Below are 26,411 nucleotides of genomic sequence, written 5' to 3'. Positions count from 1 at the left end.
TAAGCCTCTGGGAACCTTAGGGGCAGGCTGTTGTATCACTCCTGTCATGACAAATGGGTGAGAGCTAAAAACTGGGAACGGATTGCTTCCCTGGTATCCAATCATTGGTGTCAGTTTTCATCAATTTCTTGGGGAGTTTGCAAAATTACACTATTAAGGGACAATTCTTGTACTGTTGTAACACAATGTAGCACTTTGCACATTCAATGCACTGAACATACATTGCCCAAGTAATCCCTCCAAAAATCCTTGCGAGATATGTATCATGCCCATTTTACAGTTGAGGAAACTGTAACACACATTGCTGTGACCTGACCAAAGTGCGAGCATGAGGCCACTGCCCAGCTGGGATTAGAATTCATGAGTAAATCTGGGTCCAGAATGGAATTTTTAGTTCACTGGCTATTTGCAAAATAAAAATAAATTTAAAAAAGGTTTTGGGTTGAACCAAAAATGGCACTTAAAAAAAATCAGTGAATCAGAAACAAACAAAAATTCAAGTTGAAACAAATCAAAATGGCTCAACATTTCCGAGACAAAAAATGTGAGTCCAAACATTTGGGTAATGTTGAAACAAACCATTTAGTCTTTTAGGCGTTTTGACCAAAGCAAAGGATTTATAAAGCGTCCAGAAGAGGGCGCGCCTGTCTTTAAAGCTTTATTCCAGTGGGTCAGGCACTCCCCTGGGATATAGAATTCCCCTCTCTGCCTGATGTGGAAAAATGATCGGAACTCGGGTCTTCCACATTACAAGGAAGTATCCAAACCACTGAGCTCTAGGATATTCCGGTACGGGGCTCTCTCAACCTCACCCCTTGATGCAGTCCTACTCAAGAGCTGTTGGAGCAGGGAGTTGAGGATGGGTCTCCCACACCATACCCGAGTACCCTAAGGACCAGACTGTAGACCAGAGGTGAAAGTAAGCCGGTATGCCCCAGTACGACGTACCGGTAAGAGCCGGTGCGCCGTACCAGGACCGGCTTTCCCAGAGGGCAATTTAAAGCCCTGGGGTAGCAGCGGCAGGGCTCTGGCGGGGATTTAAAGCGCCCCGGAGCTCCAGCTGCTGCAACTGCCCCGGGGCCCTTTAAATCCCCGCCTGAGTCCCACCGCCGCTACCCCAGGGCTTTGGCAGCAGGGCTCTGGCGGGGATTTAAAGGGCCAGGGCGGTAGCGGCGGCTGGAGCCCCGAGGCCCTTTAAATCCCCAATAGAGCCCGGCCACCGCTACCCCAGGGCTCGGGCAGCAGGGCTCAGGCAGGGATTTAAAGGGCTGGGGCTCCGGCAGCTGCTACCGCAGCGGAGCCCCAGGCCATTTAAAGCTCTGCCAGAGCCCCGGGGTAGCGGTGGCAGCCGGGAGCCCCCAGGGCTCCTCAGTGATTTAAAGGGTCTGGGGCTCTGCTGCGGTAGTGGCAGCTGGAGCCCTGGGCCCTTTAAATAGCCCCCGAACCCTGGGGCTCCCAGCCGCCTCTGGAGCTGGTAGCTCGGGGGTGATTTAAAGGGCCCCAGGCTCCCAGCCACCGCTACCGCAGCTGGAGCCCTGGCCCTTTAAATCAAGATTTAAAGGGCCCAGGGATTTAAGGCCCTGCCTCTTCCGGTTGAGGCCATGTCCCCTGCTCAGGACTCCGGCATACGGGTAAGTCCTCTAACTTACTTTCACCCCTGCTGTAGGCTCATTCTCAGTATGTTTCTGCCCAGTGGTTAGCCATGATCATTCACAATGACAGTTCACAGTCACTCATGATGATAATGGATAGTCATTTGGCCAGAGAGAGCAAACACTGAACCAGAGGTGGCGATGACTCCCCTGCTGGACCTTGTAAGGGTGGTTGGAGTCACTTCATGGTAATTTTCTTTCAGAGATCCCTGACATGAAGAATGGGTAATTTCATGTCTCCTATGAGTCCCACGGGGTTCAATCCTGGCAGTTCTCTGGTTCAGCACATGCAGTTAACCACTGGGGGACATGATGCAGTGCTGTGGCATCGGGTATTGTCATTCAGCTCTCTGACACCTTTTCTCTGAGTGCAGACAGAGATATCTTCTTGCCTCCCGGTGTCTGGCTGGGACAGGCCTTGGCTGAGAGCTTGCTGGCATGGGCTTGGTCTGGATTAGACTGAGGTAATGCTTGCTGGCAGGGGGAGGCATTTTCAGGTACTGAGGGGTTATCACTTTAGCCTCCACTAGGGAGTTCACCTGCCAATGTGCCTACCTCAACCGGGTCCTGCGGGAGGGCATGTCCCACCCATCCTCCACCCCAGGCCCACCTGACCTTTTCATTGGGCCCGGGCCCTGTCGACCAACCGGCCCCCCAGCCCCTTCACAACTTGCAGCCGGTTCGTTTCCAGACCCGCGCCAAGGAAACATCTATACACGCTCATGCTCCACACCCTTCACTTCCTCACCCTCGCGTCCCGCCCCGACACAAAATGGTGGGACCTCCTGCCACCTTTAGAGGGTGAGGAACCCCGGTGGGCCAGCCTATACTCTACCCTGGTCCTGAGGCCCACCGGGGATATCAGTTTGTGGCTCCTTCACGGGGCCGTGAGCATGGGCATGTATTTGACACGGTTTACCCCTGTCCCGGACATCTGCCCCTTCTGCAGCGTGAGGGAGACCCTGGTGCACATTTACTTGGAGTGCGCCAGGTTGCAGCCCCTATTCCGGCTACTCACAAATATTTTGTTACATTTCTGGCTACTCTTTTCCCCTCACCTCTTTATCTATGCACTCCCTCTCCATGGCCCCACAAAGCCACGGGACTTCCTGGTCAACCTCCTCCAGGCCCTGGCTAAAATGGCCATCTATAAAACCAGGGAGAGGAAGTTGGCCAATGGAGACTCCTGTGACTGTGGGGCCTATTTCTGATCCTCCGTCCATTCACGTATCCGGGTAGAGTTCCTCTGGGCGGTGTCCATTGGCTCCCTTGATGCCTCCAAGGAGCAGTGGGCGCTGTCCAGGGTTCTCTGCTCCGTGTCCCCATCAGGTTCTCTTGTTTGACCCTTTGACCGCACTCCTGTTCCTGTTATTTTATTAGTTGTCCCCCAAAATCACTTGGCTTCCAGGTCCTGTGGATCCCCCCCCTTAGGCTGGGGGGACAGGGGGGGACCCTTTAGCAGTGGGTGGACTTTTGCCCACCCACTTCCTGGATCCCAACAGGATTAAGGTGGTTTTCAATGTCATAGTCTTTTTTGGACTCGGTGCTGCTAGATTCCCAGAAAGCCACCAGGGTCAGAAACTCCTCCTTCCCTCTTCAGCTTGTCAAGATACCTTGTCTTTTCCCGTCACAGGTGGGCTTTGCCTTGCTTATTGTTACCTTTGTCACTGTAAGACTAGTCTGCTATAATGGGTTAGTGCAAAGAATAGCTGCCCATCATTTAGATCACGTAGATCAATAGAGAGAGGACCTGCGTTCCATGCTTTGTACAGGCTGCCAATCCAATTCACTTCTCAGTGCAAGTCAGGCCACCAATCACTAAAACACTTGAAATGGCTTAGGAGTGAATCTGTCCTCCGCACCCCATTATCACAGCACTCCTGCTTTCAGGGCACTCCTGGGCAGTCACAACCATCTGGAAATGGCAGAAGAGCAGAGCTGAGAACTGGCCATCACCTCTGGCACTCAGTACTGCTAGGAATCCCTCCAGGCCTAAGCCCAGCATCCTGTAGGAACAATTAGAGAGCGTAAAGGTCTGAGCCAACTGGTGAAGGGGAAGAGGGACACTGCCCAAGCTGCAGTAAGTGCTGCTGGAAGGCATATTTTTGAGAAACATGCCCCGCTGGTGCCAGGTGCTACAGCAGACAGGGCTCTCTGCTCTCCCCCTCCTCCAAAGTCAGCTTCATTATGAACTTCACTTAGACGGACACTTCCTCTCCTCCATTCACTGCTACCGCAGACAGCCAGCCCCAATCTGCCCTGTACTTCATCATAGGAAGCATCTCTTTGGTCAGGTTTCCGCTTAACAGGTTATTGAAATCTTCTTGGCAATTAGACTCTTGCCTGGTAATCTCACCAGTCTGCTCCATTTTATGGTGTTGGTCTGGTCACTGTGGGAGAATCCACAGTACATAGTATTGATTTCGGAAAAATGGAGAGTCAGATCCTCAACTTGGGTAAATTGGTAGAGCTTCATTAACGCTGGTTCACATCAGCTGAGGCTCTGGCTCATAGTATTTTCATTCTTAATAACGGAAAGGGCAGTCAGGTACTACAGCAATGGTATCTTAGAAAGACACAGAACCATCACCATTACAAGGTATGAAAAGGCACAATGATAACAGGACATCAGGAACACGGAAGGACAACAAGGTGACAGGGTTCTAGTGTTAGCCCGAGAGAAGAGAAATGAAACAACCAAAAATGTCAGGAAAATACATACTGAAGCACACCAATATAAGCAGAACACAAGGAATTAAGCCCATTATAATGCCCTTAATTCTGCCCTGCTATGCTTACAACAGATACTGCAGCACATATGGTTGTTCTGCCAGGGGTCTCAGAACAAAGAACGGTTTTACAAATTGGAACATGTGCAGGGACATAAACAGAAAGGATCAGCTCAGGAAGCCGTGGAGTCCTGGGCTCTGAATTTCCCAACGTTGAGTGGTTTGCCAGCTCAGCCTTAACAATGACTGTGACAGTTCAGAATTCTGGGTGATAGAGTTCAATGGTGGAACAAATCTTACAATCCATTTTACTCACACAACCTTTTATTAATTTAAGAGGAGTTTTGCTTGAGTAAGGCTGAATGAAAATTGACTAAGGACCTCAAAATTTGGCCTGCTAGACTATATTTGAGATTATTTTTGCATATTTGTTCTATTAAACCCAAGGTTTAAAAAAACAATAACTGAAAAACAGGTTAACAGCTGAGTAACTAATTCCAGCTGGGAAAGGGTTACGTTCGGTTTGTTGACTCACTGAGGTAGGTGACTCATTACCCCTCACTCACAAGTAAGGGAGATGGGGTGGACTCAGTGGGAAAAGAGGGTCTAGAGTGAACAGCCTTGGAAGTGGCCTTCATGCTGTCTTATTGTTGCTTTCTTTGTTAAGAAAACTGCACTCAAGGAAGAGGGTGAGTTTGGGCTTTACATATAGTCGAGACTACATGGACTGAGCAGGTTGGGAAAGGGTCCTGCTTACACAGCCGATACAGAAAAGTGTTGTTGTCACACACAGTGTTATCATGCTTGGGGTTGGAGTGTGGAGAATGCTGATCTTGTTGACTGCAATCAGAATTTCTGCTCAGTCCTTTAACCTTTAGCCATGTAATGACTACATTACAAGAGGGAAAACGGGAATGGAAATGTTAGCCGACAGTACAGTACGATTCCTTTTGGTCCAGAGGGTGCATGGTAACACAGCGCTTGCAATCATGACCTTGGGCAATTATAGCTTCACTTTCCTGTTAAAATGTTTTAGCCAGCAATGATTTTGCAGTCCCATGAAGCAGTCCTGATTAGATTTTCAACACTGTTACACATCCTGTCTTCTGTACAACATCGTTTCCATACCAAGAGTGCCATTCAGCACTTTTCAGTACACATGTTCTCCAGGACAATAGAATGAAACTGTCAGCATTTCATACACTAAGACTTTGGACTAAGGTGGGGTACCTAAAACATCAATGGACAGCTTTAAAATCAAGGTGTCTTTATAAATAGCATACTATGTTTTCATTCAGTATAATGTAGAGCCAACCCCCTGACCACCTCTACCTCACACACACACACTGAGGGCTTGTCTACACCACACAGTTAGGTTGACATAAAGCAGTTTACATCAACCTAATTATGTCACTGTCTATACTACAGCTTTCCACCCACTGATGTAAGTGCTCTATTACACTGACATAACTCCACCTCCACAAAAGGCGTAAAGCTTATGTTGGCATAGTTAGGGCGACACAGTGTCTGTATAGACACTGTGTTACTTATATCCACTGTCTTGTCAATTTCATGGTTCACTGAGCTATGAAATTGACAGGACTGCCCAGTGGGAAGCGGGCAGGGCAAGAAGTTGGGGAAGCTAAACCCCACTCCCTGGGAGGGTAAGAAGCCCCGGGTGTCTTCCCTCCGCTTCCAGAGGAGAATAGGGTGTCCAGAAGCCCTGTGTGGCTTCCCCCCACTCCCGGCAGGGAACGGGGGCCAGAGCGTGGGGCAGCCCATCGGGAGCCTGGGGGGCAGCCAGGCTCCTGACAGGGAGCTGCCAGCAGAGCTGAGAGACCGGTCTCTCCGCTGTCCACTCTGCCCCTCTTAGGTGGTAGAAGCGCTGCTGGTGAGGACGCACACCGGCAACCCAATGTAGTGTGGACATGTAGCACCCCAGTGATTACTGTAGTGCCTGTAAGTAACCTAATATAGGTCGATTTCAGTTTGTAGTGTAGACATATCCTTAGGGACTGTAAACCTCAGTCCAATTTCCCTGCAGTACCACAATATGTTGTGAACTGATTTCAGAATTAAAGCTAATGCACCGATAATCCACTCAATTTGCCCATAACCAATTCAATTCATTGTGGAAAAAAACAGCATTTCCTACTGTATATTACCTGAATATTTCAGATTTAAAGACTTATTTTGAGCACATTTTTAGAAAAAAAAATGTAATAAAGCTATTCTGTGGCCAAATGGCACGGAAGCTAGAATTTGTCAACCTTTCTACAATTAATATGCTACGAAAGGAGGAGGTGGAGGGGCAGTTGTTTGTACCTAACCAAGTACACATACATGTAGCTGCAACATAGCACTCGATGGATCACATCCAGATCCCCATTGTGATAACACAGGGAGGCTGGAAAGCCAGTGGATCAGGCCCCATGAGAATCCTCCCTGCATGGAGGAATGTCCAGGAGAAGTGGCAGCAGAGGGGAAGTGGGTTCTGTACTACCTCCCCACCTGAGTCACGGTATATGGCATAGCCAAGGTGTCCCTATGCGCCACTGAATGCCAATATCTGCTAGCCTTATGCACCACCTGGCAGAAAGCTCACACCTTTGGGCAGGACCATGCCAGACTAGCAAGCAACCCCTGCCAGCTACATATCTGCCAGCTCTGCGTTGCCTACCATGTTAACCATTGCTATTTAGGGTATAAATATGTGGGTAGATATTAGGCTTGATTCACCTCCATGATCACAGACTTCACCCCCTTCACACCTGCTATCCACTGTCCTACAGGGGGTTCATCGGGGAGGGCTGCTTTGAACCCTGATTGTGTCTGCATATTGTAGAAGAATCCTGCAGGGGAGCCTCCAAAGATGCCCTGAACTAGTGTATGTCCCACATGCCCTGGCCCCCTGCCAAACCAGCCTACCCTCTTTCTGGGCTGTACCTGCTGCTTCTAAGTCCCCTGATGGAGTAGTCCACTGCTGGCCCTATGGCATTGCTTCAGGCAGATTTTCCACAGCTTGGGACCTGCAGCCTGGGGCCTGCCATCAGAAGCCGGAGGAACCCAGGGAATGAACTCATCCCAGTGGCTCTACAGTAACATTCATGAATTAGAGTAATAGTCTGATTTCCAGAAATGCTGATCCCATTCATTTCAATGAGGGATGCAAGTGCCATCAGTGTCTTCATGTCACCAATGGTAACTGCTAGCTTTTGCAAAACAAACAAAAACCCATACCAATGGTGAAAAATAAAGATAAACCAGGGAACTACAGTGATAAGATTCCTTTGTTTTATCTATTTTTCTTACTACCACTACAATTCTCAAAAAGAAATTTATAGAAAGAAGCTGGGAATCTGCCTACAAGTTTATAGGCTTATGATAAAAGATACATGAACCCGTAGTCAATGGACTCTATTTATTATTATTATTATTATTATTTTATTTGGTCAATTTTCTTAAAGACAATTAAATCCTTACTTCAATACTGCTGGCAAAATTCCATCTTAAGTAAATAGAAATGACATTTTTAAATGTCACTCTTCTAACAGAGAGATTGTATTAGAGCTTCGGGCCAAGGAGAAAGGGAATCCAAGAATTTTAAATAAAGATGATGCTTTACTTTATGAAAGAAGATTACTTTATCTCTGATTTCACTTGTAAAGTTCTCCTGTCAAGCTCACTGTTTTTCTCACTTATACTTTTACAATTAGTCAGCTCCCTGTGCAGCCAGGAATAGAACAGACAATACAAGATGTCCACTGCAAAGCACCCTTAGCATGATAACCATCAAACAAGGATACATCAGTCATCACTTGTAATTTAACACCAGCAAACTTGAAAAATACCTTATTTTACCCTGCAAGACTGTCTCAAAATGTTCTAAACTTTTTAATTCAGACCTACACTGGGGATAGTCAACATGGAATTCACCTGCCTATAGCCCTTCTTGAAATACTTTATCCCGATGTGGAAAAGAGCAGCAGCCAGTAGATTAATAAAGCCTTGTTTCAATTTCCTAGATACAAATATATAGCTCTGTGATGGTAATGTATAGGGTATCTGTGAAAATTATGGGCTTGGATTGGCAGACATTGGGCCTGATTCAAAACTGAAGTCAGTGGGGGTCTTTCCAGTAAACTTCACATGTAAAAGGCCCGGAGAGGCATAGAGAGGCCCTAAAAGCCCCTTTTGCAGCTGGGTGACAATTGCCCTAGTGCTGGCACTGTGGTAGGAAGAGTGAGGCAGGGGCAGGGTGACAGCATGCAGTGCTGTGGAGACTCCAGGCAGCAGGGGAATCCCAAGAAGCTGCTATAACTTAGACAGCCCCCCAGTGCTGTTTAAATTATGCCAGGGGGCCTCTCCAGCCCAGGATTGGGAAGTTGCAAAGCTGGCTTAAAGTCACTCTAGTCCCTTCCCTCCTCCTGGGCTGCAAGTTCTCTTAGATGCACAGCACAAAATGTCAGCCCAGGCTTGAAGTATCCACTATGCTCCCTATTTATATACTAGACATTTCACAGTTGTCTATCTGGCTGCTTTCCTTTACCCGAATATGATCAAAATTCAGTGGCAGGTGAAGCAATTTCTCTTTTTAATTTTATATGCAAATACTCATAAGCATATGCACAAACACACTTGTGTGTGTGTGTGTGTGTCTGTGTGTATACATATAGCCTACGCACACCACCTGCCTCTCAGGATTACTTCTAACATTTCAAACCTCTAAGCAGCTTCAAAAAGCAGCCTTTTCCCCCCCGTTTAAATCACCCTGCTGGAAAAATGTGTCTTTGCTGTTCCCTCTAACCTTAAACTAGCCTAAGGCCCAGGATGGGAAACATCCAGTCCAGATTTAAGGTCAATATATCATCGCCCTTCAGAACTAGAAGCAGAAGTTTTACAATCGTATGGCATATTCTTCACTTATTGTCCTAAATGGCTACATACCTTTGCTGTGCACACTTATATAGATACCGCTTTGAACCTCAACAATGTCTTCATTTCAGTAGCAGGTGAAATCTGGCTTATGCACCTACCCCACAGCAGAATGTTGTTAGACTTAATTAATTAATGTGTGTGAAAGAAATTAGGGATCCGCAAACGAAATGTGCTACCGAAAGACACAGTATTAGTATTTCTGTTAAACAGGGCTAAACTCTCAGCCCTCCACTCGCTATGAAAACGGCAACCAACGAAAGTTTTATTATAAAACATTAATTTTCATGTTGTGCCTTCAATTTAAATTTTCTGGTAAATATCACTCTTTGGAACGTCAATGCCTACTTTTGAATTGACTGAAAACAATCAGTACTATTTCATTTGAAAGAAAACCCTCTTCAGGCTCTGAAAGAAAGATCTAATTGACTTCTTTGTTTTCTGAAATAATGTGTCACTGAATACTTAATATAATACACAGAACTTCCATGCTGCTGGTTATCCTAATGAGTTTTGAGAATACCAAGCTGGATAGACCACTTAGCTAAAGAGCTTGCATGATGTGGCTAAGACTGGTGATTGCAATACAAATGTCAGTTTGAAGAGGAAGTACCATTTTAGGCTTCTGCATCTGTCTTCCCAGGCCTCAGTCTCCACTCTCTCATGCTGGTGTGCATCAGGAGTGACATAACCGAAGTCCCAGGAGTCACGTCAGCATAGAAATAAGCTCTTCATCACTGCACAGGATTTTTCCTTATGAAAATGGAATCACTTGACACCTACCAATGTATTGTTAGTCTTACATGAAGCATGCTTCTCCTTCTCCTTGGAACCGCTGCATATACACAATTCAGGTGGGGAAGGTTTGAAACTCAGCTTTGAGCCCACTACGTAGAACATAAGTTCTTCTCATTTTGAGGCTCTCTTACTGACCATTCGCTACCATGCAGCTGGCAAAGAAATTGGATCTCATTGTCTTGTAAATTGGATAAACACATAACTAGGTCATGTTATTGCTCCGTATTGTCTTCAGCCACTTTTACAGGATGTAATTTAATATCCATTTGTAGAAGAGCTGATGCTACCACTCCATGCTTGATCAATATTGGAAAATTTAATTGGATACCTATTTTACTTCAGGCAAACACCAATGAAAACCAGATAAACTTTAAACCCCTTGACCTTATTGACTGATCAAACTAAAACAGAATACCAATACCCTAGCAGCCATGCACGCATCAAGCAGGGTTTAACTCTGCACCTCTGAGGCTGTGTAGCTTTTCAGGCCTGTTCACAAGGGCGAGTGGCAAGAAACAACTTGTAGAACTTCTGAGCTGACTGATAAATTGCAGATCCACCATCCTACAAATGGAAAGGCTGACATTACTCCAGAATCTGGTTTTCCATGAGGGGCTTTGCTACTTATGGGGGAGGGCGGATTTAAAAAATGACATTTGGAGTTAAACTTTTCAACATATTTAAGCCATCACCCACAGGATTTACTTCTTTGTGGCAGGACAGGGGAGAAACAAAAGAGCAAAGGAAAATAAGAATAGAAGGGCAAGAAGAGAGAGATGAGGTCTTAATGAACCCTTCCTGCCTCTGGTCAGAGGGAGAGAAGTGGGAAATCTGGCCTTCAGGTAGACCTCTTACATGGAATACTTCAGTGCTGTAAGATGCTCAGATACCATACAGGTGGGCATGATCTAAACACGGGTGTTGGAGCCTTCCCAAAAGTGGGGACAGGCAGGGGCCCCTGCCGCCTCCGTGGCCCCTTCCACCCAAGCTGGAAGCCGGAGCGGGTCAGGACCCGTGGACCCTCCACCTGCCCAGTGAGGGGGGCAAAGAGCAGCCCACAGCCCATGTCCCTGCCCCACAGGCCCCCCACCTAGGGAAGGTGTCAGGCCCACAGCTCCCAACAGCTGCTGGTGCAGCTCTGCGGGGACAGGGCCTCGGAGTCACAGCCCGGCCATGGTAAGAGTCAAGCGGCTGGGCAGCTGTGGGGATCCATGGCACAGACCCTCCACCTGCTGTGGGCAGGAAGCCTGGGGGACGGGGACATGGGCTGGGGACTACTCTCGGCCCCCCTCCACCCCGGGAAGGCGGAGAGTCTGCGGTGCAGCGCTCCAGCTGCCAGGCTAGCCAGGAGGGTGTGGCCTCAGGGGGAAGAGTGCTGAGTAGTAGGGATAATGCCAGCCTCCAGCGTTGGGTATGTGACCAAGACTGTCTACTGTCATTTTGAAGCCTATGGAGGAGAGTTTCTTTAGCCTCCACACAAGCTCACTGCACCAAGCTCAGCTATGGTGGCTCTGGGTGAGGAGGGGAAGCTTTAGACTGGGGGAAACCTGTCATAATACGGTAGTAGGACATGTCCTCAAGAGCCTATTATAGCCTCAGTCAGATGGGACTAAGGACAAGCTGCAATAATTCCCCCTCCTCCCGGATAGTAAAGAGTAGTGCAATCCAATTTTATCTGACAAAATTGAAAAGGAAAGAACTTTTCCCCACTAAAATATGTTATCAAATTTAATGCACTTTTCCAAAAAAATAAATCTTGCTCTGTTTACTTTCCAAATTTATTTTGAATTGTTTATTTTCTTTGAATAAGAGAGAGCAGTGTAAACTCTGCAATGTTGGAGGAAAAAGTCCAGCCTTTTGTAAAGGCCTTTTTTTCAAGCATCTTTTGGCATGCTTCCCTGGGTTTTAGATTACTCTGTATGGTGAAGCATTACAGAATAAGATAACACTGTTATCAAGGCACTAAAGAAAGGCTGAGTTCTAAAGAAATTGCCAGAATTTCTTTTCAAGGACAGCAGTTAGTGCATTTTAATAAGGGCTAACTTCAACAAGGGAATAACTAATACGATTGATTTTAAGAAGCAAAAATAATATTTTGCTGTATTATGAATGTTAAGCTTGAATACAGAAAAGCAAAATGAAGTACTTGTGTGCTTTTCAGTCCTGATCTCAGCCAGAAGAGAAAAGAACATGCCATAGAAATGTCACTAATTTACACTTACTACACATTGCAAATTTACTTTACAAGTAAGCAAGCAAGCAAGCAAATCAACATGATTTTGTTTTTTAAAGGCTACTAGTGTATCACAAAATATGTGATCCACTAGTTCATTTATTCTGACCACATGCAGCTTAATGTTATAACGTTTCACATTATAGTAGTTAAGTCCATGCATTATGTTTTGTAAAAGTAATAAAGACTTTGTAACTAGTGTGACTCTTGCTACTGCGTTAGGCCCCTCATCTAGCAAGAAATGGTCAGGCTTGATTGTGATAATTATCGGGCTGCAGATCAGCAAAATAAACATTAATATTCACAAGCCTATTATCTACATCCAATTAAAATAATTGGTTCTACTACCTCCTCCCCCAAAATTATTGTGCATGTATAGGCATTTCTGAAACCTATTTCATAAAAAAAGTAACACTAGTGTTGGGGACACGGGGCATGGCCACTAGGTAACTCCAGGGGATGGAAGACCACGAGTGTCGATGAAGCCCCCTCGCACTAGGCCCAAGTGTCCTTGCCCCCCCCCCCCGGCCTGGAGGCACTCGCAGCAGTTATATTGAGGATCTGCAACAATATGTTTCAGAGTCAGACTGCCTGAAACTAAACAAGGCCAAACAGGGCAGATATGGAAGAACAATGCTGAATAAAGCAGCTTTATGTATGATTTAACAGCTGGTACAGAGAACAAGGGAACTAGCTGGGAACTGGATTGGCTGGCTATATGGATACTTAGGGCAGCTTGCTATTGGATAAGTATGCTGAAGAAAGGCTGTATAAAAGCCTGTGTAACTTCCTGCTCTGTGTGCAGGATTTGAGATTCTAATCTCCCTGTACCTTCTTTGAAGCTTCAAATAAACTTTTCTGCTTCTCCACCCCGTTGTGATTATTGGGTGATGCACACCGGGCAGCGAACCCCCCCACCGCTGTTGCTCACCTCTGGCACTGGGTGCCGGCAACACTATAGAAACATGTTTAGAAGAAAATCAGACTATTTAAGGAATACTATACATTTTTTGTATGTCAATTGTTGGCTAAAGCACTGAGCTAAGCTATTCATTCCCTTCAAGACACATTGTTTAAACTTGTGTATCTCCACAGGCTAAGTCCTCTTGGTAAAACCATGTGCCTGATCAATATTCGTACTAGAAAGGCCAATTGCAGCCCTGGCACAAACAGGTGAAACCCCGAGTGAGCTCAGTGAAAGCTGCATCCTCCTACGTCAAAGTCTACGTTTATCCAGAGTCTCCTACCCTGGTACATTTCCTGATCTCCATCTTAAGGTTATTAAAACAGGATGCTGTCCAATAGGGGGGAAAGTTGGTTCTCTTCAATACATGGTAGCTAAAGCTGTCGAGCAACATGTGTTTTCATTTTACACTTATCACTCATTCTTAAAAACAGTAATACATACCATCTGTCACACAACAGCCATTCATAATTCATGAGATTTGGGCTGAGTTTGACTGTGAAAAGCCATTTAACATGAGTATCAGTGGGTGTCTGATGAAGTGTTGTAAGCAATTCCTGGGAGCTTTTCCTTCCATACGTTATATCATGACAACCAACTGTCTTCTCTCGTGTACATACTGTTCTAGAAGCCTGGTTTATTGAGTCATCGCAGACAGTGTGCTTAACTTAGGTCAGTCTCATCCCCGACAAAACTAATATAATCATTTGGCCCCTTGTCCCATCAGACTGCTAAGAACAAGTGTGCCCCGCTAGATGTTTGCGGCAGTGTGTCGAGTGGCTGACTGGAGGTCAAGGAAGATGCCCAAGTGCAGAAATATACTACACCAGCAGCATTTTCCTCTCCCCTCTTAGTATAAAATAACACACTGAAATGGTTGCTGCTGTTTTCTGAACCTGCTTCTGACACTTTGCTAACTCCATCAACTGTTAATTGTGCCACTTGGAAAAAGAAGACGAGAGAGCAACCAACCTGTAGAAAAACATACACTCTCTCTATATTGGAAGGGGATTTCTCCTTCCAATCTTACCATCGTGCCACAAATCCCGCAATTTATAACTCCAAGAGTGAATCCTGGTCTCATTCAAGTTAACGGCAAAACTCTCACTGACTTCAGTCGGACCTCATGGATAGATTTTACACAAAGAAAATGCTAACCCTAGCAACTAAGGGTTTGATCCACAGCCCTCTGAAGTCAATGGAAAGACTCTCATTGACTTTTGTGGGCTATGTATGGGCTAGTCCTTGAGTCAAAAAGGTAGTGTGAACTCAAATGGAAACATATCTTCAATAAGTCTGATACCCTTTTCAGTCTTAAGACATCATTTAAATTAGACATAACTACAAAATACACCAGGATGTATTTTAATTGATTCCATTTGAAACAATAGATGAGCTATTTTAAACAGAAAAGCTACACGCAGATTATGATACATAGTAAACAACAAATAAACTCGGGAACCTGAACGGTTGCTGACTTTGTCTAGAATACATAGTCATGGCACTTTAGCATTTTGAAACAAGGATATGGCCCTGGTGATCAAATCCATAAGAAAACAAAGACTGTGCTCTTCCTAACTACAAGACAATATTGCCTTAATAAATGTATACAATAAATTCTGTTTGCTTGCATTATTTGCTTATAGTATGTACCAAAGGGAAAAATTTAGGTTTTCATCCAACAAGGTAGCAAGCTTTGCCATATGAGTAATCCCACTGAAGCCGACTAGGGAAAAATAGATGTCACTGTATTTTGAATCCTAACTAACGTATATTCTTTACTGCCTGGAAATAGCCAAACTGAGTGCAAGTACCCAAAGTAGCAATAGAATCTGAATTGTACGCACATTTAAAGTAAGTACTATTCCTGTGTATGATTTTTAAAAGTCACAGTGATAACAATATAATTAGGTCTGGCAATTTTTTTTGTTTGTTTGCTTAGTTTGAAAAAACATTCATGTTTATTTTAAAGGATTTTTTGCAGATTTATAAGTATTTAAGTTTTCAAATTGTGCAAAATTATGAGCTTTAAACATTTTTTAAAATCAATTTAAATTTAAATTATGGGGGTTACACAATAGGAGGGGGAATAATTATTTAATGATGGTAGATGTAGAGATTCTAAAAAGTTGAAGCTTTATAACACTTAAAACACACAAATATCCTTATACCAAACTCTAATAAGTTCTCAAGCAGCTCGTTTCTTACTTTACCTATCTGTAAATTTTGATTACCATCGATGAATCTATTTTTTCATCAATTTCTGTGTGTACAGTGAAATCAATGTTTACTGACATTTACCAACAAAAAACTAATGCTTCCAAGCCTAAATATAATTTTACAAAAAGAAAAGGAGTACTTGTGGCACCTTAGAGACTAACCAATTTATTAGAGCATAAGCATAAGCATCTGAGGAAGTGAGCTGTAGCTCACGAAAGCTTATGCTCTAATAAATTGGTTAGTCTCTAAGGTGCCACAAGTACTCCTTTTCTTTTTGCGAATACAGACTAACACGGCTGTTACTCTGAAACCTATAATTTTACAGTTAGAGAACAACCCAGCCACGCAGATTTCCCTCTTGCTTAGAATATTGAAGCTATTTATCTTCTATTTGAACATTCTGGGACAAATTTAGGAAAAATAGTCTTCAAGATCAACTGTCCATTTTTTCTAGGCAGGTTCCCCACCACCTCTTCCCCCTGAGGGACAGATTGTCAAATCTATGCCCACAATTGCCAGGAACATTTTAAATTTTCCTTTTTTCCCCTTTTCCCCCCAATTTTATTGCAGAGACATGGAATCATCTTTTAGTCCCCTTCTCAAGACAGCATCCCTATTTAGGAGAGAACTTAAAAACATGCTTAAGTCTTACTGAAGTTAATAGGTTTTAACCATATGCTTAAGTGCAATACTGAACAGGGGTTGACAAACATGGGTTTGAGTGCTTTCCTGAACTGGGATCTTACATAGTAGTATAGATGGCTTAAGTCTTTCCAGTTTGTTTTCTAACACGAAAGAACTGATTTTCAGTAGAACTCAGCTCCTGTTTGGGCACCAGATTTTCAAAAGTGCTCAGCACTCAACAGCTCCTATTGCCCTCAATATTAGCCATTGTTTTTACAGATACGGATGCTGCAGGAGCTTTGGAGCTCATATGGATCTTGGTGAGGGCTGCAATTATGGAATACACCTAAGCGGAACACACCGTTGCATCTATTCAAAGAACAAAACTTTGCTTCTGGACAAATTAAAAAAAATGTTTTCCCCCTCTTCTGAAAATCAAGACTACTGCAAATTTTAGCTTAGGGAGTGCTCTTGGTAACATTCCACCCAGCCTGTTTAATCGCTCCGTTATCCATGATTCTCACGAACCTTAAACTAATAATATCGTAATAATTCCAGAATATGTAAAACACCCCCTGGTCGGATTCCACCTCTTCCACTGAACCATTTATTAGTGGTTTTAGCTTGGAAATGCACCTGACCCAAAACCCTGACTACCTCTGAACGGTGAGGATATACAGATCAAAGTCCGGTCTATGTTTGAGCTAAGATGGATCAATATCTATAAATCAGGAAGTCAGTTTAAAGGGCTGGTGATAGTCTTGACAAGTGTCTCTGTTAAAAAAAAAAATAAGACATGGTTGGGTTTATAATCCTTCTCCCTGACTCTTCCATAACAAATAGGTTCACTTTACAAGCCATAAGTTTTTTTTTTCTAAGTGCTAATACATGTCCAACAAGCTGTGTTCTTACTGCCCTCGACACATCACCACTGTGCAATAAAAGCTCTCCAATCAGAGATCAGCTGACAGGCTCATGGAGATTCCAGCTCTCTTTCCCTTATTTCTTTTCTGACGTTTGCAATGGGTGGACCAGGAGGCAGCTAAGTGTGGGATTTTTGCTCAGCACACACTCCCTAAGAACAGCTGTAACCACAACGAGAGAATACTGCCTTGTCCTTACTGCCATGAAACACATGCGGCTCATTTGAGATGGTGTTGCCATTCCTGCAGCTAACCGACAGGGGCATTTAAGAGCAACACATGGGGAGGAAGGATGGTCCAGTGTCTAGGGCACTAGCTTGGGATTTGGGAGACCTGTGCTCAAATCCCTTACCCACCACAGACTTCCTGTGTGACTTTGAGGCACAGAGAGGCTAACTGATTTGCCCCGTTCCCCATCTGTTAAAGGGAGATAATAGCACTTCCTACTTGAAAGGAGTGTTATGAGGATAAATAGATGAAAGGTTGTGAAGTGCTCAAATACTATGATAAGGGGACCCAAGTAAGTACCTTAGATAGAGAATACAGACTTACCTTCCGTGAAAGAGACTGCCCCAGTCACCTCATCTCTATGAGACCTACTGGGCTGCTTGTTTGGGCAATGCTTAGTGCAGATTGATACACACCAGAAAGAAATTTAAAAAACCACACTGTTTTAATGGGTGTTTGTTAGGAGCACACTGAAAATTACATGGGAAGCTGGTAGCAACCCTAATATTTAGGTTGCATAACAACCCATTACAACAGATCTTTTCAACCACTCTTTTTTGAGAAGCTCTAACACCTCCATTGCTTTCATCACACCTCTGACGTGTGTGTAAAAATTATGCCCACTAACACCTGCTAAAAAGGCTTAGTTCCTTTAAATTGGGCCTTCAAGGTTAAAACCAAACCTAGGAAGGAAAATACCCTTTTTTATTTGTGAATCTGTTTCCCAGAGTGTCTCTGGATATTTCGTTTTAAATTTCAGCCTCCTAAGTTTCTTGATTCATCTAAAATATTTATTCTTCCTGAACACCAGCATCAGTTTTTATTTCATTCTTGAAAACTGTGTGCACGCCTGTGCTGATATCTACACCTGCAGGCTAAGAGACTGCTGATTTGCAAAACTCACATAGTATTATATTATTTCAATCACGGGCACATTTCTGTTGGCACTTGTAAATGTGCACTCGCCCCACCAATAATATAGTGAAAGGAGACTGGTAAGGTAAGTAATGCTTCCTTTGTTTCTGACTCTGAGGAAGAAAAAGAACTAACAAGGGAATCTGGGAATTACAATGAATACAAAACTGATTTTGTTTTGTTTTGATTTTGTTTGTTTGTTTGGCTGCAATTCTTATGAAAATGTATGCCTTGGAAGGAAGGCAGTTTGTCAGCAGGATACAAAGTAAAGAGTCTTTGCTCAGAATCAGAAATAACCATAATGGGTGGTTAGGTTAGCATTTCTTATGGTCCCCAGCCCACGCATCAAAGTCATTCATTTAACTAAGTAGAACACGGGAAGCAGGGATGCTTTCATTACCAAACCAGAGTGTACATAGCCATGTTTAACCCCTTAGGAACATTTGTCATTTTCTTTTGGGGGAGAGCATGGACGGATGGCCTGCCCCCTGGGAAGGGAATAACACAGAGGGATGGTATCTAAAGGAACCACAGGACCATTTATGTAAAAACTGGCTCCCAGCAATGCATTGCTGTGAGAGCTTGAAAACACTGTTTCTCAGCTGTCAGTGGTTAAGAACTGCAGAAAGGAAACCCCCACAAAGAAAGGCAAGGGAGGTGAGAATACAGGATTCAAAAATGGTATGGCACTCAAAAATAATTAAGAACAGTATTCTTAGGAGAAGTGGTTTCATTAAATTGTTTTCAGGTTGCAATTTTCTCTCATCTTCCCCCCTCCCCCCGCCTCAGCAATCTTAAAGCAATAAAAGTATCAGATTGCTTTCTAGTGCTTGGATTCTCTTAAAACTGTCATTATTCAATTATCTGTCTATTCACTGGCCCTAAGGTCCAGTGAAGCAGATATTGTGAGCTTTCATTTAATGTTTTTAAACGCACTTCTGTCCACTTGTGATACAATAAAACTTTATTGAATTCTGTTCCCACATCACACTTAACATCCTTCACTTTTATTGATATGTAAGCCAGCCCACTCTTCTGTCAGCAATAAAAAGAGTATTTCTAGCAAAGAAATTACCCTTTTTTTCATCAATACCACAACAGGGAAATGTGAATTCAACATCTCTGTTTTTTTTAAACCAGTCTTTAACAAAGAGATGAATAATAGTTAAGTGTTGCTTCTCCCCCGTCCCCCATCACCTTGTCAGCATTTAAAAATATAGGGGACTATTCTAAGCATGAGAGAGAGTTGGTCACCTGTTGATGTCGACTAGCCCTGTTTAGCCAGAGGGGAGAGAAGTCAGGACAATCTATCCCTCATCAGAGGTCAGATCCATTTTGTTTCTAAAAGCAAATAATTCCCAGAGTGAGTGAGGCTGGCGGAAGCAAGGACTAGGGACAGGTAATACACCAGCCATTTTCAAAAGAGAACATGGGCTGGTAAAGTCATAAGAGGCTACATTTTTCAGAAAGAAATGGAGAGGCTTTCGCTGGACAATGCACTGTCACCAGCAAGTCTCCCTGCAACTGATGGAAGTTATGGGAAATTAGAGAAACAGGAGAAAAAACAAAACCAATGCAAGGCAGGATTGGGGAACCAACAGATAGTTTAAAATATTCCATATGTTTTTCTTTGAGGGAACCGGCACAACCACATTCTATTGAGCATCAGCGTCCAAGGTCAACTATATTATCACACTACAGCCAGTTCCCAAATGATGCTCTACTGGAACATATACTCAACTTTCCTTTGCTGTTCAGCGAATATTTCCATTAATGCTATGGCAACGTCTATAGCCCATGATTTGAAACCTTATGGCGTAAACCAACACCTTAGACATAGCAGGCCGAGACTACATTCTAATGGAACGTGTGATGAAACATTAATGCCTTAATTACAAAAGCTGATGCACTTCTCCTGCTTTGAGCAGGGGGTTGGACTAGATGACCTTCTGGGGTCCCTTCCAACCCTGATATTCTATGATTCTTTAAGAGAATAGCACATTGCAAAACTTAGTTCAAAAAGGTAACAGGGCACTAGGTTTCCAGCAATAGTAACAGTCTGAATCCAAGCGGTTCCTGAGAATAGCCCCACTACGCCATGGAAGATCTGCAATAGAGGCAGGAAATTGCCCAAAAACCATAGTCCATTTTACCTCAGCAAATAGCCAAGAAGGAATTCAGGTTTACTCAGTGGTACTGTGCAAGTTGCTTTTAACTTGTAAGGCACTCAAACAAAAAACAGCCTAAACCTCACTGTCTAGACCAAACTCAAAGCAGGAGCAGCTAGGTAGGTCTTGTTGGATGAAATTGGAGCATAGCCATGGGTAGAGATAACTTCTGTGTTTGATTGGCCAAAAGATGGCAGATTTCACTGCACACAGCGCGTTGGCACTAATATGGTCTGAAGTCACAGATTCCAGGAAGGGCTTGTCTACGCTACCAGCTAGATTGACGGGCAGCGATAGATCCAGCTGGGGTCGATTTGTCGTGTCTAGTATAGACACAAAAAATCGACCGCTGATCACTCTAGCGTCAGCTCTGATACTCCACCTCAATGAGGAGCACAAGGCGAATCGAAAGGGAGAGCGTCTCCTGTTGACACAGCACAGTGAAGACACCACGGTGAGTAGATCTAAGTACGTTGACTTCAGCTACATTATTCACGTAGCTGAAGTTGCATAACTTAGATCAATCCCCCTCACCCCATAGTGTAGACCAGCGCGAAGAGAGAGGTTCCGCTCAGCCATTCATTTATCACTTGCTCCAGCCGATGAGTGCTGTGAACTGCATGTGCCCAGCATGCCCTACTGATGGCTGTGGCTGCAGGACTGGCCTCACTGTTTCTCCCCAGCTGAGCTGGGGAGCTGTATCTCCCCTAAGGTGACCCAGAGGGTGCTCTCACATGAAGAGAGTGGGTGGTCTGATGATTGGCCTGTTTGCCTTCTCAGAGGATAAACGCCTCCCCCATACACTGCTGCAAGTCATCAGATGAGACTGCTAGTAAATGGTGTGAGAGCTTCACAGTCAGCAAGAAAGCCATGTGGTAGATAATTAGGTCAATAAAGTGTTATCATCCCTATTTCAGAAAAAACGGACACCATGAAACTCACAAAGACTTCCCAGGGGGCAGTGCAGCTCAGTGGGTTAAGCACAAGTTCTGGGGTTCAATCCTGGCCCATTAAAGCCAAAGGCAGCTTTGTCATTGACATCAATGAGGTAGGATTTCACTCCTGGACTGTAATGTTGCTCTTGACACTCTCCTGCTGTGTGAACCACTTTCACTGTGAAAGCCACAGGATGATTGTTCCCTGCCTCATGCAGTGGGGATGTTGTGGGGCATAACTAAATAGTGTTTGCAAACTACTACAGAAGTGTAACACGTTGCCAACGCCAGGCACTGGCGAGAACAGAACAGAGAAATTCTAGTCTGCAAGCCCTGTGCTCAGTTCACTAGACCCTGTTGCCTTTGGGGGGGCGGGGACACATGGACATACCCGCACAATGTGCCAGGTCCTTTGCTGGTGTATGGTGTTGTAGCTCTCTGTAATTAAGGGAGCTATACACCAGCTGAGGATCTGGCCCAAAATGTTAATCACAAATGCTGCAATTTTGCAAATCAGAAGATAAGTTGTCAGAATTCACCACAATTATTATCCCTGCCTCCAGCAGTATATAAAGATTACTCCAGTAGGTATTAAAAAACCCACAGCCATAAAACACCCTAACCTGATTTTAAAGGCATCATTTTTCACATTTGGATCATTAAAAACATTCAATCCCTACTGTACATTTGGTACTGAACAGCCTACCGCAAGAGTTATTTTACATCATGCACATAAGACCGATTAGCACCTCAGGGCATAATATTCACATATTACCTCTCTAACAATGCACCGCTATTCTTCTTTGTTTTCTATGCAACAAAGGCTATTGGTAATGACTAGTTCTTTACCAGAATGATCTCAGGAGGAAATAATACATGCCATGTAAATTGCAAATTGTAAGAAATACGACTTATGGTAAGTACAACCTCCTCACCCCCACTCCCCCCCCACACACTTTTTTTTTTGGTAATGAAATGAAACACTGCCTTGCTAGGAGGTCACCTGCAAATCAGTAATTTTGAATAAAGCTCTATGGGTCACATCCAAAGCACATTGATACCAATTTTTTCATTGCCTTCAATGGGTTTTGAATCAGCCCCAATGTAAGACATCAGTTGTTGCATTTAGAAGCTTCGTGGTTTTTGTTTTTAATACTCAGACATGGACATAGTCCTAATGTTGAGCCCTGTTTTCCCCAATCGGCGGAGACAGACTAAGGATCCCTTGGCGAAGTAAGTCACTTTTGTTCAGGGACAAGGGCAATGAGTTCTTTTGTATTAATTGCATCCCTCACTTTTCAGTTCCCAGCCATCTCTCGACAGCCGTATCACCTTACAACCCTTTCAGTTCCCACAGCAGACAGGCAGCCAGCTCCTCGGTGAGAGGTGCATACAGTTTGAGGGACTGTAAGCATGAGCGAGGAAGCTCATAACTTTCCCTGAGGAGATCACGCTTGTCACTTCCAAGACACATTCCTTCTTCTGTGGCTTGACACCAAGCATGAGCATATTTGTTTATGATCCCAGCTATCTTCTTCCATGGGTCAACTTCTGTGCTTCGGAAGAATGAAATGTTTTCTGGCTGGCTCTCACTACTCAATCCCACACATATTAAACTAATAAGGGAAGACCAGGGGTGATTTTAGTTTTGCCTAATTTGTTCCCTGAGGTGTACAATTTGAGAGCTTTAAGAAATCCAGGGTAAGAAACCCAGAAATTATTTAGTTTTGCATGACTTGATTCTTTACTATTGCTAACCAAATATTTATATTCCTCTTTGCGATATACAATTATTTTGACAGCAGAACTATAACTGAGTCCTGCTGCTATGAAAAGCAAATTCTGAGGCATCTTTACTTTTTGGTAATGCTGATTTTGCTCTATTAAAAATATAATACTACAACCACAGATGAAGATTTTTCTAAACCTAGAAAAAAATTAAGGCTTTCAGGACCTGCATGTAACTTCCCTTCACCAATTAAGAAAATTACAGTTTCATAATTCCTACCATCAACATTACACTTTCATCAATTAGCTTCCTATTTGCTTGTCCCTGCAAGGAGATGTAATACGGGACTTAAAAGGTAGCAATAAAATGTCACTAATTAAAATAACGTAGATAGGTCTAAAAAATGTTTGATATACAAATTACAATCAGAAAACTGTATAGTAAGCAATAAAAAAACCTAATTAATAGTAGTGTTTCATTTAACAGGAGTATACTTCACACTGTGTGTGAGATTTTCAAAGCCTTATCAACTGAATCTGGCGTGGTGTATACACTTTTGCCAATTTTGTCAGAGTGGTGGTTTGTTTTTTTCCCCATGGGTTCAAGGCCTAATCTTCAAGCAAATGAGATCTCTATCCATGAGAAGTGAAAACAGATTAATATACATACTGTAGGGGACACATTCATACTGCACTTCCAGGTATTTGTACGTTCCTGGGCAAGGATCTGGAAACACATCAGGGCCCGCTACCACTGCGCACTGTGTACGATTACTGCATCTGAAAGACAAAGACAATGACAGTCAAAATACAGATGGAGATGATGATGGGTAAAATTTTCATAAGTGTCCAAGTTACTTAGGCATCTAAGACCCATTTTCAAAAGTGATTTCCCTGCCTCAGCCTCACTGACTTTTAATGGAGCGTAGCAGTACTTCACTTTTGAAAATGGGGCATAGAATCTTATGTCACTCAAGTGCTTTTTTTACTTATTATTTATAATTTTAGTTCCATCTAAGCTACTGAGAGTGAATAGTTTTAAGTTGTTCGGAATTTCTTTTTTTAAGCTTTGACTTCCTTTTTATTGTTTTTTGTACGACGGTTATACAAGAGAACGTCTGAAGTGTACCCATTCAGTGTACCCAGTACATCAACAGCAAATTTAAACCGTGAAGCATGCAGCTGAAATATCCACTGAGGTTCTGATCCTACAAAGGGATCTATGCAATCAGACTCTCATACCCATAGGGCTCACATTGAAATCAACAAAAACTACTGATATGAATATGAGCCTTGACAGATTAATTTATTTAGGCCCTAATCCTGCAGACATTTTGCACATCTTTTAGTGATTGCAGGATCGGGGCCTTGAATTATACTAAATGGTCACAGATATGTCACTATGGAGACTCTTGTTCAAAAGACAAAGAGACCTGAAGGGGAACAGAAATCTAATGTAACTTTAAGTTGCACTGTTCAAGACAAAGTGCAAAGAGTAAATCAACATGTATCAGATTTAGTATTAGGTGTAACTAAACACAAATATTCTTAAATGAACACAAATATGATTTTCATATCAAGAGTGTCCCTTTAAATAGCGTTCTATACAATAATGATGTATAATTCAAAAAGGTGACTAGAAACAGTGACAAACAGGAAAGAAACAATCAATCATCAAGTAAACTATCTAAAGAATAGAGCTGTTCTGCTTTAATGCCCAAAGAACGGTATTACACACCCAAATGCACACAGTACATTTACGTTTGTCATACAGAGCTACAATGCACGTAACTCCTCAGGTATTACATATTTCCAAAAGTACGCTTGTTCTCACTGGAGAGCCGATTCTAAAGACACATTGAGGCAAGAGTTACCTTACTCAGGCAAATAGTCTCTTTGATGTTAGCAAGGTTAATCACGTAAGTGAAGTTATTTGCATGTTTAAATGGTTGCAGTATTGAGACCAGAGATACGGCCTCCATTTGACACACATACTTGACCTGAAAAATGTGTGTGCATCCAAAGTTTAAAGTATACATTTGCACTGGGTATGTTCCTAAAGGAGCTATTGGAATATTTTATTAATGTGTTTGGGATACTTAGACAGACTCACTTAGCAAACAGTGGTTCTAAACAGAAAATTCCTGAAGTGTTCGTTCGGGGGGGAAATGACAATATACTCCTTCGTTTTCATCCTTTTCCATGCGGGATATAGAATTCCTCAGGGATAGAGCATTGCAGTTACTTTCACTAAAATGTTTCTTCCTCTGATACGACACTGGACCTCTGACCCCACCTTTCTATTGGCAGAAGCACCGGCATCCAGAGTGGAACTCATTTAGCTCTGGAGTGGAAATGTTTTGTGTTTACCTGAGGCTACAGTTTGTCAGCCTTAATGAGGATTTTATTTTAGCCCAGAAATTAAAACTGATTCATTAGTGAGTGCCTTAAGCTCAATATTTAAAAAAAAATTACAGAAAGATTAATAAAACCTGATAAAACCTACTCATCAGGCAATTTAGCGGGATAACAGATAATCCAGAGGGCTGGAATGTTGTAACGTTTTCCTATTGAGACTTATGCCAGCCGATGGTTGTCACAGAGAAGAGACTACTTTTATCATATAAATGGAGGAATAAATGTATTAACTTGAGGGCTAATTTTGTTGTCCTCACCCTGGTTACTGAGAGACAGGTGGCTTGGCAAGGATATACAGATAGTTAGGACAGTGTGTGCAGGCAGGCTTCCAAGAAGAGTCTTTGAACATAATCCAAAATTTCACTTCTAACAAAAATCTTTTATTGAGCTCAATGTGCCTTTCAAAATGCAATCATGTTGGACTAATCCATAGTGTCTACAGCTTCACAGACAGTCCCCGCCATGTTACGTAGAATAACAATAATGCATCTTCAAGATATGCTTCAGAATCATGAGTCAGGCTCAAAAAAATCATGAGGTTGGCTTCAAAATCATGAAATATAAATAAATAAATAAATAAATAAATAAAATGTGGGTTCTTTTTATTTATGTTCTGGTTTCTATAACCTTGTGGGATGCACTCGCTTCATATTTTCAAGCTTTTCTCTGCAACCATGCCAGCGAGAAATTTGCTTTTGCACTGTTTTGTAAGTGAAAGCTCAGATTCTCATGTTAGCAAATGAACCAAGGTGCTGATGCTTTCAAAAAAAGCACACCACCAACACCCCTCACAAATATTGTGGGAATCGCAATAAAATCACAAGAGTTGGCAATTCTGGGGACAGCAACTTTCCAAACACACATTCTCAGCATCGGTCCTGAATTCAAGTGTGAATCTTTCACTGTCTTCCAGAACAGTGTGTGTTCCGGGACACCACCAA

General features: G+C 43.2%; 1 protein-coding gene across 19 annotated transcripts in view; it reads right to left on the bottom strand.

Annotated features, from left to right (window-relative positions):
- ADGRL3 (adhesion G protein-coupled receptor L3) overlaps window positions 1–26,411 on the bottom strand; it is an 815,007-nt gene that overhangs the window by 339,982 nt on the left and 448,614 nt on the right. For all 19 annotated transcript variants that reach the window (XM_084625891.1, XM_084625888.1, XM_084625889.1 and 16 more), the window contains exon 5: window positions 23,723–23,832. In XM_084625891.1, the coding sequence (XP_084482017.1) occupies window positions 23,723–23,832 (110 nt within the window). The remainder of the gene's footprint in view (window positions 1–23,722; window positions 23,833–26,411) is intronic.

The sequence above is a fragment of the Lepidochelys olivacea genome, assembly GCF_965140295.1.
Source record: "Lepidochelys olivacea isolate rLepOli2 genome assembly, chromosome: 4".
In the NCBI taxonomy this organism is placed as follows: domain Eukaryota; kingdom Metazoa; phylum Chordata; order Testudines; family Cheloniidae; genus Lepidochelys; species Lepidochelys olivacea.
The sequence above is the reverse complement of the archived record's forward strand: the minus strand, read 5'-3'. Positions and strand labels throughout refer to the sequence as shown.